The sequence below is a fragment of the Gadus morhua genome, chromosome 12, assembly GCF_902167405.1.
Source record: "Gadus morhua chromosome 12, gadMor3.0, whole genome shotgun sequence".
Taxonomy (NCBI): domain Eukaryota; kingdom Metazoa; phylum Chordata; class Actinopteri; order Gadiformes; family Gadidae; genus Gadus; species Gadus morhua.
In genome coordinates this window covers 4,020,369-4,037,127 of record NC_044059.1, presented here as the reverse complement: position 1 = coordinate 4,037,127, position 16,759 = coordinate 4,020,369, and the positions used below count along the sequence as shown (strand labels likewise).

Below are 16,759 nucleotides of genomic sequence, written 5' to 3'. Positions count from 1 at the left end.
ATAATAATAATATAATATATTGGTATTTATATAATATTAGGCTATATCTAATATCACGGCCAAAAGCTATGTGCGCCTCGGATGACATTATGAATCATAAAGACTGCGTCTGACGTCTCTGGTACTTCCGCAACAAGTAAAGAGTCGTAGTGGGGGATATCTCGGCCATGGTTGAGAAGAATTGGGGGAAAGGAGCTTGGGCCTTGACTCTCTGAAGTCCATGAACCGCGACATGGAGGTGAAAGGGATTGTACTCCGGGAGCTGAGCTGCCGGACTTGCCACCGAGCTCCCCGCGCCGGAGCTGCCAGACTGCCGCCAAGACCTACCCCCGCCGGACCTGCCAGCTTCGGCGGCAGTTCAGCTCCTGGAGTACATCCGCCGGAGCAGCCGGAAAGCTTCGGCCGCAGTACAGCTCCCGGGGTACAACCCCAGAGCTGCCAGCCGGACGGCTTCGACGGCTGCCAGTTGCCAGCTTCGGCGCCGGTCCGGTGGCGGTAGCCGCCAATCTACCCCCGCCGGACTGCCGCTGAAGCTTCGGCTGCAGTCCGGCGGGAGTAGCTCGATGGCAGGCCGGCGGCCAGACTGCCGGCAGTCCGGTGGTGGTAGGTTTGGTGCTATTTTTTAGCAATATTAGTGGCTCAAAGATGCCGATTTGGAAGCGAAACTTACTGCCCCAAGCCAATGACATGGAAGCCAAACATTGCGCCGGGCAATCTCTAATACTCGATTTTCCATGAAGAAGTTTTCTTGATGGCTTATTTGATGGGTTTCATTTGGCAACACAATGACCCTGGGTTCAATTTTCGCCGGAATAAAACTTTAATCATGTAAACTATACTTTTTACTTTTGAACCCTCTAATAATCACTGTCTACAGTCTGTTACAGACTGTTTAGATAAGAAGAACAAGTGACAACAAGTGTGACGGATCTGTGTGTATTTTTTGTTTCATCATTCAAAACATTTTTATTTAAGGAATATATAGGCTTTTTGGAGAGAAAAATTTTTATCGATGAGAATAAGGTCATTTTACTAAAAAGGTCAACTTGTTAACACATTTCTACAATCACATTTCAGGTTAAATGTAATTATCGGCATCTTCCAAGTCAATTTTGTTACCTTATTTGGCTTATTTAATAATGTTACACTGCAAAAAACGTAAAAATAACTACTGAAGAAAATGTGAGCGTATCATCACCGCGCATTAACATTCTGGAAATTAGCACGGAAATATATTCATCATTCATTCATTAGACTTTTACAACACAATTAGTAAAAGTCTCTCAGGCTCACATCGTGTTCTCAAAATGGCAGCATGCAATTGATTATAACATATTGGCTACGATGCTAGAGGTTTAATCATAGGGAAGGATATCGTCTTCAACGTGGTGTGGCACAAAGGCGAAAGGGCTTGGGACAGTGCGTGGCGCCTAATATGTAGTCCAGACTGAGCGTTTCTCCAGGGGGGGCAGAGAAAGAAAACCTCTGAAGGAGGGAGGTGAAGAAAAGATACAGCTCCATCCTGGCCAGCTGTTCCCCAAGACACACCCGCTTCCCTATGAGGACACACACACACACACACACACACACAAACAGAATTGACCCAAACAAACGTGGCAGCAGTAATAAAATGAAAAAATAAAAGGGTCTGTAAAGATTCCGAATCAACACTGCTTAATATGCGGATTAATATGACAAAACAAGCAGGTATTCAAATGATACAAACATTGTAGGAAACTCCTACCACCATTAAAAAAACCACCCACACATCACAGTGACTTTAAAGCACCCTGCCAAAATTGATGATTTCCCCCACCACTACTGCTTGCCCTTTCCGTATGGAAGCATATATGTAGCAAAATTCAAATGGCAATGCAATTTGCAATTCAATAAGTCATCACATTATGCAATTGACAATTCATTATGCAATTTAATAATGTAATTTGTAAATACGTTATTCAAAGTGCATTTTAATATGAGAAGTAACAATGAAAACCTCAATAAAATGTGCAAGTTATAACAATAAAAATGGAATAACATTTTTCAAATTTTTTGAGTCCCTTTATTCAAATTGAAAAGCTATAGCGTCCCCGAGATTGCGATGCACTTCGCCACGCTCCCTGTGTTGCCAAATTCAAAATACATTTCAATCCGCAAAACGCTTTGCAAAAGATTTTGCATAACGTATCAGTCAATTGCGTCTGGGCGGAACTACGTCACTTCCTCGTCAGACCAGATCATCCACGACCTAGTAGCCTACTTGATAGTTGGCACTTTCTTTTCTATGCCTAGCAGTGTGCCAGGTTTGACGTATATAGTAATAACGTGAAAATGGCGGAAAAGACGGTTGCGGAGCTGCTTGCGGGAGGCCGCTGCAGCTCTAGAGGAGCAGCGGGATGCAGGGTTCGAAACAGCGACTAACATGCCTGCACCGGATCAGACCGGAGAAGGGCACGCAAACCGGTGTTTCAGATCAACTAGTGACCGTGTTTACTGGTGACCATCAGCCGAATACGTTGCTTGTTGTCGTGGCTACGGCAGCTGTTGGAAATCGGGAAAAGACTCGTGGCTGTCCTTTCGAATGCCTCTTTGATTTGTTTTCAATACAATTTCAGAAACATACCCATCTCATTCGTATTTGGATTCTAATTGGAGGAAACTTGTCGCATAGAACCATTTTAAACCAAAATAAATGGAAAATGTTTTTTTTTTTTTTAATAAATACGGGATTCAAACTCATAGCCTACCGTTTTTTGGGGGAAATATTTCAAGATGAGATTCCATTCCACACAAACGTCATCAACTGCAGACTAGTACTAACCCTGCGTTCACACCAAAAGATGCAAAAAGTTGACGCGCGTCGTGATCCCATTCAAAGTGAATGTAGAGACGCGTTGCTGCTTTGCTGTCGCAGCATTTCCTGCCGAGAAAACTGGGAAGCAAAACTTGATTTGCGGCGCGTCAAAATCTGATTTGCGGCGCGGCATGCCCGTGCCCGGCAGCGGCGAAGGGCACGTTCACGTATTTTGCGGCGCGTCAAATGCTGCTCGAGTTGAAATATTTCAACTTTTGACGTGCGTCAAAAGTTTGACGCGCCGCAAAACTTGATTTGACGCGCCGCAAAACTTGATTTGACGCGCCGCAAAACTCAGGCGTCAACGCGTTCGGGCAGCAAATGCATCTTTTGGTGTGAACGCTATATAAAAAGCACAACTTCCTAAGCGCAGGAGGCAGCCAGATCAATGATAGCCAGATCGCTATCATTTCGGTCGCCTGATGTGGTGGTCTCTTGCTCTGTATCGTCTCTGAGCAAAGCAGCGAGCTCGAGAATCAATGTGATGCAAGGCAGTATCACTCTGAGACACAACGTTTATTCAGATCAACAATGCATACCTACAGATCGTCCAAGGGAGATAACGCCCCAGACTATAATTAGTGCATTTAGCAGACGCTTTTATCCAAAGTGACTTACATCGGCTAACACAACGACAGCAGAGTCAACCATGCAAGGCGGCAGCCAGCTCGTCAGGAGCAGTTAGGGTTAAGTGTCTTGCTCAGGGACACATTAACACTCAGCTGGGGATCGAACTAGCAACCTTTCGGTTACAAGAAAACTGCGCTAAGCCAACCCCTACACCCCCTAGACTAGTTATTTCACTAAAGTAGCCTATACGAGCAGAAAAGTGGCACACGCGGTTTGCGTGCCCTTCTCCGGTACGATCCGGTGCAGGCATGTTAGTCGCTGTTTCGGACCCTGCATCCCGCTGCTCATCTAGAGCTGCAGCAGCTCAGCGACCGTCTTTTCCCCCATTTTCACGTTATTACTATATACGTTAACCCAATCAAACCTGGCACAATGCTAAGCATAGAAAAGAAAGTGCCAAGTGCTGCTAGGTCGTGGATGATCAAGCCTGAGGAAGTGACGTAGTTCCCGCCCAGACGCGATTGGCTGATACGTTTTCCAAAACATTTACAAAATCGTATTTACAAATTACATTATTCAATTGCATAATGAATTGTCAATTGCAAATTGCATTTCCGTTTGAATTTTGCGACATATATGCTTCCATATTTCCGGACCCATCAACGCTACAATAGGAGTAGATACATACCAGCTGAAAAGGGCAGGAAGGCCTCTCTCTTTCTAGCCTGGCCGTTCTTGTCCAGGAAGTGTTGAGGGTTGAAGGAGTCGGGCGTTTCCCACATAGACTCATCATGAAGAACAGAGTTCAGGGTGGCCATCACCATGGTACCCTATTGGAGGAATTAGGGTAATAAGGGCAATAAGGAGATCTTTTCAATAAAAGTGTGTTCGGACTTATAATGACTTTGGAATGGGTTTCTACCTTTGGGATGGTGTACTTTCCAAGGTGGGTTTCTTTGTTAGTTACACGGATAAGATTGAGCGGTAAGATGTTTCCCATCCTTTGAGTCTCTTGTATGACGGCATTGATATAGGGAGTGTTCTCTCTGTCAGGCCAGCTGGGCTGCCTGGATGTGCCAATTACAGTATCTAGTTCAGCCTGGACCTTTTCTGCATGATAAAAGAATAGTACATATCACTGCCAGTTTAAGTGTTATTTAATTGGAACGTTTAGAACAGGGGTGGCCATCCAGTCATAGAGCCATTTTTTTTACTGTGTTACTGCAGAGAGCCACATCACACACACACACACACACACACACACACACACACACACACACACACACACACACACACACACACACACACACACACACACACACCTCAGACCTCTACTCAGACAGATTTACTGTAATTTGCTTCACAAATGCAGCCATCGTGGTTTCCTTCACATCTATGCCCCAGGTTCTGCCTTTTAATGGCATAATATCAAGGAGTTCTTCTTTGATGACACAACCGTTTGACACAGAACGTGCAAATATTGCCAACTGAGGCTTGTTTTGTGTGTCACAAGACTCATACAATGCGACACTAAAATACTTGTATGCTTGAAGATCAGAGTGCAACTGCAATTATTAATGTCTGAAATCCTGTGTTCAACAGTGTGGTGGACAGTTGGACGTCAGATACCATTTGTTTTAGTTTGTCGTTTAGAGGAGACAAGATTTCGACAACGTCAATGAGGCATTTATAAACGAACTTCCCATCATTGTATGGCTTGTTCCAAGCCAGTGGATACAATTACAATTAGGGCATTTAGCAGACGCTTTTATCCAAAGCTGACTTACATCGGTTAATACAATCATTGAAGCACTGACGGCAGAGTCAACCATGCAAGGCGGCAGCCAACCCCATACGATGCAAGCGTTACGGTCTCCTAATGCTTCGTAAAGTTTTGGAACAACTGTGTCTGCTATTCTGCCTGACTTTTCAAAGGGATTAATTTACAGTAAAGTTCAGTCCCTTTTGGAAATTGCTGGTCGATGTTAGCATGGAGTGAGCTGAAGTGGCGCTGAAGATTTGAAACCTTGAAACGCGCTAATGACGGAGGGCATATAAGCAGAACGGCTTACTATTACTTTCAAATGGAAATATAAACCCACTCCCACTCTATATTTTCATTTAGCAAATATTTTCGTTTTGCTGTGCATTTTTTCCCTGCCATTTTCAGAGTGAACTGAAAACGCGATCAAGCGCAATTTGCGTCAAACGCGCATTTGGTTAAGATAAAAAATAAATAAAAAATAAATAGAATAAATGTATAGATTAAGTTACAATACTGCCTTTTGCTAGCAGAATACCAAGACAACCAAGAAGAACAGCGGTAATATAGAAAGCCTGGACACAGGCCTGGATCATAACCACCAAGATCATCACAGCCAATCTACCAAGCTACCTCTACCTCTAACTTTTGACCATGTGAATGAGGCTGCAGTTCAGGTTTATAAGTGGCACAATGGGATAATGCCTTGTACAGGTGACCTTAGGTTGAGAGCTTGAATCCCGATTAGAGCATTATGAACAAGCTGAACATGACATTCGACCATTGCTCTGCAGCCCAGTCACCTGAAAGCGGGGGCACAGTAATACATTAATTGTAACATCTTTCCTTCATAATTATATGTCATATTTATATATCTTCCATTAGTGTGTTCATGACTTTTAATTTATTTCAGTTTTTAAATTTCGTGTAGGTTGTTTGGTTTGGTTTAACCTCAGATAAAGTGAACTAAGGCCCCGTCCACACGAAGCCGAAACGGGCGAAACCGTTACGGTTTCGATCTATCCGGTTTCGAAGTATCTCCGTAAAGACGAAGCCAAGCGAAACCGGATAGATCTGTAGAAACGCTGTAGTAAACATTCCAGGCCCATAATGGGGCGCTGCTTCTGGTACACAAATCCAGAAGAAGAAGAGGCGAGCATGCGCATAAAGGCTGCCCCCCGAACCACTAACAACACAAACAAACAGCTCTTCTACGATGGCGAACTAGATTCTCAATAAATAATGGCTTAGCAACCCAACAAGGGACATGATATGCTGCAGAACGATTACAAGCTTGTAGTCCGCCATCATCTTTTTCGTTGTGATTTCTGAGACTCCGCAGGCTTAAGAGCCATTGGCTAGGAGGTCGAGGGGTGGGGCGATGACGTCATGGTTTGCGGTTTCAGTCGGTTTCAGGCGTCCACACGAAACCAAAACGAAACCGGATAGATTTGAAACCACCTCCGAGGGTGGTTTCAGAAGTTTGCGGTTTCGGTCAGCGGATTCGCCGGCTTCGTGTGGACGGAAGGCCGAACCGTACAAGACCTTTGCGGTTTCGCCATGAAATCGGCTTCGTGTGGACGGGGCCTAAACTGGCCACCTGTGTGTTCTGACCTATTCTGCAGCATCCGCATTGTATTCAATTGATATAAAAAGTGCCCCCTGGCCCTTTTAACAGACCCACTTGTTGAAAAGCTCTTCCCACTGCTATTGGTAAAGTGGAAAGGGGGTACACAAGGGATGGCAGGAGTAACTATTGAGACCTCCAGAGATTTTTAAGGCAGCTTCCCATCTGATGACCCTAAAGAGATTCCCCCTAACCCAATCTAAACCTCATTACATGGATTCATTTTTCATTTAAAATTCAACAAACTCTGGTCACCTAATGGTCACACAATGAATGCAACGCAAAGATTCTCCCTTACTTTGTATGTCAGGGTAGTAGGACATGAATAGCAGTCCCCAGTGCAGCGTGGTGCTGGTGGTTTCAGTCCCAGCAGCAAATAGGTCCAGTGTACAAACACACAGGTTCTCGATGTCAAATGCCGATTTGGAATCCTCATTCTACCAAGAACACAGGAACGCACAGGAGAGAAACACCAAAATGATATCAATAATAGTTTATGTAACATTTAATTTATAGTGGGAAATCAAACTGTCTGCAGGGCAGCTGTGTGAAACATTAACCACCACAGGTACAGACGTACCTTGTCCATTTCTGTGAGAAAGCAGTCGATATAGTCTCTGGGTGATGAGGGGTCATGATCCACTCTGTGCTCTTTGATCTGCTCTTCACTAAAGGATATAATTGAACGCGTCAAAGAAAATATCTTCTTGTGAGGTCCGGGCATATGTCTCATCAGCCATGGAAACATGTTGAACACCTACAGAGAACACAAAGGGCTGCTTAGACAGGAAACCTTCGACTCAAAACTGCGTCCAATCCATCCATTTGATGTACGGCCATTCTGGTATAGCATATGTACTCTATTGTTGTCAATCATCCAGTGGCTATTACATGATCTGTGTAACCATCTTAATTGACAACATGCTGGTAATTCTGATGACAGATCATGACAACTGAAAGATGATCACAAGATAGAATAAACACAGCATACAAACATCTCCAGCATCACATATACATCTCATTGACTGGTACTGTTGGAAAGATCAATTCTGTAGGCCATGGGTGAGGTCAATATAGGCTAGTATACAGTCAAAATGTATATAAATTCAATAACTTCAAATAATAATACTGGACTTGTATAGGTAAGGACTTACCTGCGCCCATGTTTGTTCTGAAAGGTAAAACAGGTCATTCATGTTCTCAATCATAGTCTGATGCTTCTTCTCAGTGTACTCAAAGCGTTTCCCAACCACCAAACAGCAGATGATATTGGACACCGCCTTGGTCAGTGCCATTTTAGGATCGAAGGGAGCTCCTAAGACGATGAGATTCTTATTAGAAGAGCGATGGGTGTTGGCTGGCGTCCTAAGTTGCTTTGTATTGAGCTTATACTGAATACTCTATGAAAGCACTCCAGTAAGCCTACCTTCCTGTTGGGCAAAGACCTCAGTCAGGTACTGGCACTCCTGCTGGATAGACGGTTCCAGACTAACTTTACCCAAACCAAAGTTTCTGAGTGTGTGCAGGGCAAATCTCCTCTGCTGCCTCCATTGGTAGCCATTAGAACTCACCAAACCTGTTGGAAATAAAAAAAATTGGATTTATTAGTTTCATAGTTTAAACTCTAGGGTTACGGTTATTTATTGTACTGTTGTTATTATGAACAGCAGGGAGCAGCCACAAACAAAGCTTTGATGGTTGATGGTTAAAAAGCCATTCATGTATATATTTGCTACTACTCGGTTTCTTAGAATGTAGAGATATAGAAATTTGGTATCTTTACCCATAATCATACAGATAAAGAGTAGATAGAATAGTAAAGCTCTTCACAATCTTCAAAAAGCTTACAAAACAATCATCTCTTCTACAGACATCTTATCAACTGACTTGTGTACTTTGACATAGCACTTTAATGAGAGTGTCTGACTATTGATTAGGCTTAAAAAAAAAAATTGTTTGGTTCCGGTTTCCGACCGACCCTGTCAATTTATGTGCGACCCAAATTATTTTATGAGTTTTATAAAAAAAAAAAAAAAAATGTTTTAATGTAATTACGTTTTGGTACAGCACCTCTATAATTACGTTTTGGTACAGCACCTCTTCATTCTGTACAAGGATGAGCGAATGTTCTCGTTTTTAAATGAAAACAACCTACCTATCATTCGCTGCCGCTGGAAAAAATAAAATAAAAAAATAAAATAAATTCCCTACCTACCCATGACCTCAACTGACAACTAACAGGAACCAAACTTTTTTTTTTTTTAGGCCTTACAGCCTGACCGATATATCGGATGGCCTGTCACAGATACATCGCTATCGGTGTTTGTGTTTGCCGATATGAAAACTTTGGGAATGGTGTAGATCAGGGGTCAGCAACCTTTTCAACATGTAGTGCCAGTTTGACATTTTCTCATTAATGAGTGTGCCTTAAGCAACAATATATTAAATATTAAGCTGAATTATGACACAGCGACCAAAAACATTTCCAGAAGACCTGGAATTGTACTATTTCCATATTGTCCAAAATCATGCATCAACATTTTACATGTTTTTTTGGTTGATATATTTGCAACATGGGTTTACAAATTATAACTACATATGTCCCATCTTAAAACACCATTTTCAGAAACTCCTTCAAAAACATATTTGCACTCTGAGAAATGTAAAAAACGAGAATATATGAGAATGTTGGAACCATCCACATCAATATCTTTAAGACATGTACATCTTTGCAATACCATGTGAAGGTGATGCATACAGGCCATTTGCAATTATATTTTAAATATTTTCTTCTCTATTACTCACAACATAGGCTTAAAAACTATTGCTTGATCCCATTTCCGAACACTGCTTTCTGTAACTAATCTGTAACCATATTTTCACTGGGAGGAAATGGCCAAAACAGTAAAAAAAAAAATCGGTAGTAGTAGTGATTATGCTGCCGCATTGTGCTGTGAATTTTTTTAATAATAATAATTAAAATAAATAAATATATATATTTTTTTTTTCTTTAAGCTTGCCAATGATTATGTTGCCCCGTGCCTAGGGTTGCCGATCCCTGGTGTAGATAATTAATTTAATCACTTCTTTATGAATCCTCTACTGTGGTGGTTGAACCTCTAGAGAGTATATCCGTGTAACAACTCCCAACACTAATAGTTTCACAACCTGTTCTGTGTGAAGGTCAGTAGCTCCTCCCCATACTACAGGTAATTGGTTCCTTTAGCCCACGGTTTTAATACGATGTTACTGTGGCCTGAAGCATTGCTTGAAGGTGAGTAGCAAATCTTAAGGGGTTCAACACCAGGACCATGATATATATATAGAATAAAGGCTGATGTATCGATATTGGCACCTAAAATCCAGTATCGATCAGGCTCCAATTTATATCTCTTTGTTGCAAGGCACCACCACCATGCACTGTGTTTCTGATACCAATATACACCTTATTACATACAACACTTAAATTGCTTACTTTTTTATTTTATGCATTGATTGTTGCCAGTCTCTCCCTGTTTACTGTGTCTACTGAATAAGTGTAATTTGGGGATGTTTTAAAGACATGCAAGCACAATACCTTTATTTCCAATCAACTCTTCAAACAATGGTTCAGTTGGGCGATCCACATAGTCTTCGCCTTTCTCGACCAAGGCTTCCCTCACAAGCTTGTATCCGTTGACAACCACGACCCTTCCACCCATCATTCGAAGACTAAAAATGGGTCCATATTTCTCAGCAAACTAAAACAGAAATTGGAGATTTGATTTGATTTATTGAATAAAAAAGGTTCCCTGCTAACATGATTATATGGATCTTCAATTCTGCATTCTTGTTTGTAGTTTGTTGTAGGCCTACGACTTCAAACTTATTTCGAAGCCTACGTTGATCAAACGGCGGGGTATCCTTTTGGCAGGGGCGGGCCGTACTATTAGGCAAACTAGGCATTTGCCTGGAGCCCCAGGCCCCATAGAAGGTTTTTGGGGCCCCCAAAATGCCCCAATGCATATATTTCGTCCCCATATTTATTATTTTTATAAAAATCTCTTCACAATAGTAGCATCGGGATGTCTAATTACTCATATTTTGACGATCTTTCCGTGTGCACCCCCCTTCAGTCCGCACTACATGGACTATTCCATGTTACGCGCATCACGCTCATCACGCGTATGCAGAAATGATGTCAAATTCAAAACAGTAAGCGGTAAGAGAGAGAGAGAGAAATCGAGTGAGACATAAATCGAGTGAAACATGAAGCGATCTTACGAAAGCGGGTCAGAAAAAAATAAGAAGAAAGACCAAAGGCAGGACTTGCTTTCAAAGCTGCCAAAGCTATCCAGCTTTTTTACAGCCACCGCAGTGTTAGCGGGACCGTCGGCGGATCAAGAGCAGCCGTCAACGTCGTTTGCTGTCACGTTACTGCTCCTTTCATTCCAAGTGGCTCTGGCTCAGCCAGCAGCGATGCTAATGACGTGTGTCAACAAACTGACGGAGATGATGCACAACTGGTAGTGAATATTGCTCATTCTCCTTCTTCCACTTCGGTTATTGAAATTGATGACAATAACGATAACAATGACTGCAAGACACATATTCTTGTGGATGACCCAGCACTCTGGCCCAAGCTGCTGTGTCTTGGGCAGGCGCACACATATTCTAGTGGATGACCAAGCACTCTGGCCCAAGGGCCGCAGATTCACAAAAGCATACTATTACATAGTAAGGGAAAATGATGAGAGGGTGAACAGGTCTTGGTTAGTCTAGTGAAAGTGCAGACCGTGTTTTTTTGCTTTTGTTGTTGCCTTTTTGGAAAACAAAAACAACTGAGTGAGGAAGGATTTAAACACTGGAATAACCTTGCAATGCATCTAATCAACCATAAAAGGTCTGAAGAGCACTGTAGGAAAAATACTGATAGCTGGAAGCAGCTATCAGTAGGTTTCCAGTAGGTCACAGCATATAGCTGCTGTGACCTACTGGAAACCCTCAGGTAAATGATGACATAAGGTTAACAGTCAGTGTAATGTGTCAACATAACTAATCTTATTGTTTTGTATGTTATTCTCAATTTGTAAATAGATAATTAACATTTGCATGAAAGAAGGATAGTGACTTTTGTTCATCCCTTGTATGGAGTATCTCATTATGCGACATAAGGTACAATAGACCGCATAGACCGCGGAACCGGCCGGGCCAGGGGGGCCGTGGCCCGGGTAACTTTTTGAAATGATTATTAAAAAAATAAATGAATGTTGGCCTGCAAGTTTTTTTTTCCAACTCAAAACCTGTCGACAAGATCAAACTTAAACACAACCCATGCTGTAATAATTTAATCAATGGTATTTCTAAACCAATATTGTTCACGTCACACGTCATGCATGAATGTTGCAAAATGTAGACCTATAACTGCGCAGCACTGAAAATCGCGCGAAAGAAGTAGAGCGTTCGTTTTCCACACTTCGTCGACTGAAATCATACCTCCGATCCACAATGACACAAAAAAGACTGAATGACTTGATGAACTGCCATATTCACCGTGACATTCTGGAGGACATCGACATGACAGCCATCGCTAAGGAGTTCGTGCAGGCCAATGACAGACGCAGGCAGGCCTTTGGGAAGTTTTAAGCGTAGGTCAATGGTTTTATTAGCACCGCCGTGTGCACACTTCTTTGTTCAATGTTTTTATACTGCATTGTACTGATACAAGTGAGTTTATGTTGAGTTAACATCTTACTGTGGTGATTTTGTTGTGTATTGTTGGCTGATTGAGCATTTTATTCTGCACAGTTATGTGCTGGCATGTTGTGGGCTTAAGTCATGACCATTGATTCATCTATGTAGGCTAGCCTTCTGTGCTGTGTTGACTGTTTTGGCAATTTGCGCACTTCTGTGCTGGCATATTTTGGACTTGGGTTATTAGTGTTGGCTGTTTGGACATTTAAAGTAAAATCATCCTGGCAAAGTGATGTGCATCCGCATCCGCATCCGCATTCTCTCTCTCTCTCTCTCTCTCTCTCTCTCTCTCTCTCTCTCTCTCTCTCTCTCTCTCTCTCTCTCTCTCCCTCTAGTACTGGTACAAGCAAGCAGTTTCAGTTGCGTTACCACCGACCACCGAGGTACCTTTCTTGTGCATTTTATTCTGCGCTGTTCTGTGCTGGCTGACGTGACTGATGGCATTACGTGCGTGTCCTCGTATACCGTGCATGGATATACGAGGACCTAAAATGTTGGTAAAATGTTGGTGACCCCCTCTTGCGATTGTGGCCCCCCCTTGTTCAAACACGTTCCGCGGTCTATGATAGACCGGTAGATGCAGGGGCCCCTAAATTACTGTTCGCCTGGAGCCCCCAAAGGGCTAAGATCGCCACTGCCTTTTGGATTACAGGGTTAGGATATTACTTTGTCAAATTCTTCTTCAACATTCCATATTTGTTATCCTTGTTGTTAAAGTTGTTGTTCTTTTATAAAGATAATGCATCTGCGGGGACTGTGATCCTATTCTGTTATCTGGCGTGCAGAGGCAGTAAGGGACCGATGTTAAACCGAATCCTGTGACCCACCAAAAAGTGTGACCGCAGGGTGCGCTGTTGCATATTTTTTGCAATATGCATGAGCTTGAAGCGTAGACAGGCATGACAAAAACATAAATAAAACGTAAGATATCCCTCTAACCAATTATCTTTTTATTAAAGGTTCTTAATAAATACATTTGTTTTGATTTGATTCGCATTTTACAGACCCATACAATGATAGGGCGTATAGTACGGTCCTCAAAAGCTACATTCAGTGTTAAATTACGCTAATTTACCTTTGAGCATTTCCTATTATAGGCTACTGTGTAAAAAGCTGTTTAGAATTAATGTTAGCATCAAGAAAAGAAAGACCCATGGTTGAGGGGAGATCTTATGTTTTATTTATGTTTTTGTTATAATGCAAACGTGCATGTTGCAGAAAATGTGCAACAGCGCCCTCTGGGGTCACACTTTTCGGTGGGTCGCAGAATTCGATGTAATACCGGAATTCTCGAGGTGTTGGACCGAGATCAGATGCTAAATTGGTCATGCTAAATGAATCACCCTTATACCATGACTACCGTTACTGATAACATGACAACCAAACTTTTAACATCGATTTCACTTGCCGATTGATGTTTAAGCACTGCTGCGGACACAAAACCGCACTCTACGTTTAACAGATTTACCTCAGATTCGTGCAACACACATACCTTGTCGAACTGCAGATGAATTTGGCTGGGCTTGATTCGGTGGACGTCCCCGATGAAAGGGATAGCCCAGGGTCCCGGAGGAAAATCAGCCGGGACTCTGTGCTTTAAATAATCAGCAAGGAGCAGGAACACCAAGAAGAATATAAATACACATCTAGTGTCCATCCACTCCAAGGCTAATATTTCAGCGAACAACGCCATTGCTTATGCACTTAAGCGACGTGTTGGTTGAGAATGTTGTAGCCCGACCGCTTGAAAGAAGAACAAAGGTTAAAATAGGTGTTTCCGAGTTTGGGCACGTCTTGTAGTTAGACTGGCCTCCGCCCAATCTGCCGGCGATTTGAGCTTGCCCTGCTAAATTGTCTGGAGAAGAGCGGGTGAAAGGCTATGTCAGAGCCTCCTGAATTATAGCTGTGTGGGTGTGAGTGGTTGTGTGTCAAAAGTCGAGCGTTCGGGTCTTTTAATGAGATCCAAACAGAAGTGATAACGTAGATAACGTGCATGGCATGTACCTTATCCACTTGTACACCACAAAATACAGATAGTGAGCCTATTAAACGCTAAGTCTTGGGAAAAGAGGAAAGTGTGAACTATAAGGCTTGGACAGTGTTGGCCAACAAAGGATCTTACCTTTATGTATTTCTTTTTTATTATTATGTAATGTATGCCTGATTCAGAAGTAATTTGCTGAATAGACAGGCTCAAAGTCTGTTTCAGAGCTAAATATATATTTGAAAAAAATCCTCTCCACATTATTATTCATTGTCTATCTGCCCACTAGTTCTGACGGCCAACATAATCATACTAAAGCCAGAACTAATGCTTTACCTTTATTGGATGCCTAGGCCTAGAACATCAGACACTTGTAAAATGCTGTGTAACACAGAAATTATAGCTGTTTAAAAAAAAAAAGCGGATTTATGCATATAATTATCAAAAGTTAAAGAAAAGCCATTCCAGTTAAATATTCCAACAGCCGGAATTGCAACATGTAACACAAGTGACCACAACAAGTGTGAATGATTTGTGTATCTACTTTATTGTTTTACATCATTCGAAACAAACAATCACCAATTTAAAATGATGTGTTTGTTTATTCAAGGGATGAGCTTTCTGAGAGAAAAAAAAAAATCGATAAAAGGAAGGTAATTTTACTAAAAGGGGTCAACATGATAACACATTTCTAGAATCACACCTCAGGTGAAATGTAATTATCTTCCTAGTCAATTATGTTACTTTATTTGGCTTTTTCATAATGTTACACTGCAAAAATGTAAATAACAAATGAAATAAATGTAATCATATCATTAATGCGAGTTAAAATGATAGAAATTAGCACGCAAAAATATTCATCATTTAATCATTAGACTTTTATAACACAATTAGTAAAAGTCTCTCAGGCTCTCATCGTGTTATAATCTCAGAATGGCCAAATGCAATTGATTATAACATATTGGCTATGATGTTATGCTAGTGGTATAATTATGGGGCAGCTTTGGATATTGTCATCAACGTGTTGTGGCACAAAGGCGAAAGGGCTTGGGACAGTGCGTGGTGCCTAATATGTAGTCCAGACTGAGCTTTTCTCCAGGGGGGGGCAGAGAAAGAAAACCTCTGAAGGAGGGAGGTGAGGAAAAGATACAGCTCCATCCTGGCCAGCTGTTCCCCAAGACACACCCGCTTCCCTATGAGGACACACACACTCACACACACACACACACACACACACACACACACACACACACACACACACACACACACACACACACACACACACACACACACACACACACACACACACACACAGGCTTGTCTTTGTCACGTTGTGGTACAACCTGACAGGAACCTACATTGTGGGAGCCACCCTTCCTAGACATCATACACCTCTGAAAAAAATCTGGCATGTTTAGATGCACTTGAGGAGCATGAATATCACTTCAAATTAACAATATTCATAACTTGGGTTCAGACCTGACTAGGACCTCCTATGTGGGAACTTCTCAGGTATAGCTATTCTTCTGGGGACCCTAAACACACATCTCAGGATTTGCTATTCTTCTGAGGAACATCTTAACACACTCCTCAGGTATATCATTCTTCTGGGGAACAGCTGTTCTGACATCCCTAGACAGGACCACTATCTGGTGCAATAATCTCAGACAAACAACCACAAACAGACTGTGGGTTGACCAACAGTTGACACCTGCGCCATAGACCTAGTCTAAACGTGAAGGTGATATGGCCTACCTACGGTCATAAAATTAGAGTTGGGTGATAGTAAGTTTGGATCATGTATGGTGCAGGCATTATAGAACAGGTTTGTATGCTATGCTATATATATTTGATTCTCTATTCAGTACCTTTTGCATAATAGTACGACCCAGGAAGTGACGTCATGTTCTCGCGTCAGTACAACTCGGGCGACGACTTCACGAGACAAATGGAACGCAGCGTAACTGTTTTGTCAAGTGCAGTGCCAGCCTGTCACAAAGCCTACAACTCCTGTTTGAAAGGGAATGCGTTGATGTTTTCGCCAGCCGGTTAAGTATTCACCGTGTAGCACAACACCTGCACGCAATCGTTGCGTAGTAGCATTACTTCTGTGTTTATTTGGCACCTTTTGGGGCTTGCATGTAAAATCATTTCATAAAAGGTTTTGAATTTTTTTTTTTCAATTGAGGATGCACACCATCGGCCCATGCGCAAGCCATATCCGAAATT

The 16,759-nt window shown here is 42.2% G+C and overlaps 2 protein-coding genes across 4 annotated transcripts in view; both read right to left on the bottom strand.

The window, feature by feature from the left end:
* LOC115555958 (cytochrome P450 2J2) overlaps window positions 1-14,476 on the bottom strand; it is a 37,945-nt gene extending 23,469 nt beyond the window's left edge. Inside the window, exons 1-9 of one of the 3 annotated variants that reach the window (XM_030373026.1) lie at window positions 14,039-14,473; window positions 10,391-10,553; window positions 8,240-8,389; window positions 7,968-8,128; window positions 7,394-7,570; window positions 7,112-7,250; window positions 4,347-4,534; window positions 4,113-4,254; window positions 923-1,556 (exon numbers count right to left, since the gene is read on the bottom strand). In XM_030373026.1, the coding sequence (XP_030228886.1) occupies window positions 1,381-1,556; window positions 4,113-4,254; window positions 4,347-4,534; window positions 7,112-7,250; window positions 7,394-7,570; window positions 7,968-8,128; window positions 8,240-8,389; window positions 10,391-10,553; window positions 14,039-14,239 (1,497 nt within the window). In that variant the 5' untranslated portion in view covers window positions 14,240-14,473 and the 3' untranslated portion in view covers window positions 923-1,380. Of the gene's footprint in view, window positions 1-922; window positions 1,568-4,112; window positions 4,255-4,346; window positions 4,535-7,111; window positions 7,251-7,393; window positions 7,571-7,967; window positions 8,129-8,239; window positions 8,390-10,390; window positions 10,554-14,038 lie in introns of those variants that run through there. The other 2 variants (XM_030373027.1, XM_030373025.1) reach the window with 2 other exon arrangements.
* A 580-nt stretch (window positions 14,477-15,056) lies between these two features.
* The window catches only part of LOC115555954 (cytochrome P450 2J2), a 36,271-nt gene continuing 34,568 nt past the window's right edge, over window positions 15,057-16,759 (bottom strand). The window contains exon 9 of the mRNA XM_030373017.1: window positions 15,057-15,723. Within this exon, the coding sequence (XP_030228877.1) occupies window positions 15,521-15,723 (203 nt within the window). The 3' untranslated portion in view covers window positions 15,057-15,520. The remainder of the gene's footprint in view (window positions 15,724-16,759) is intronic.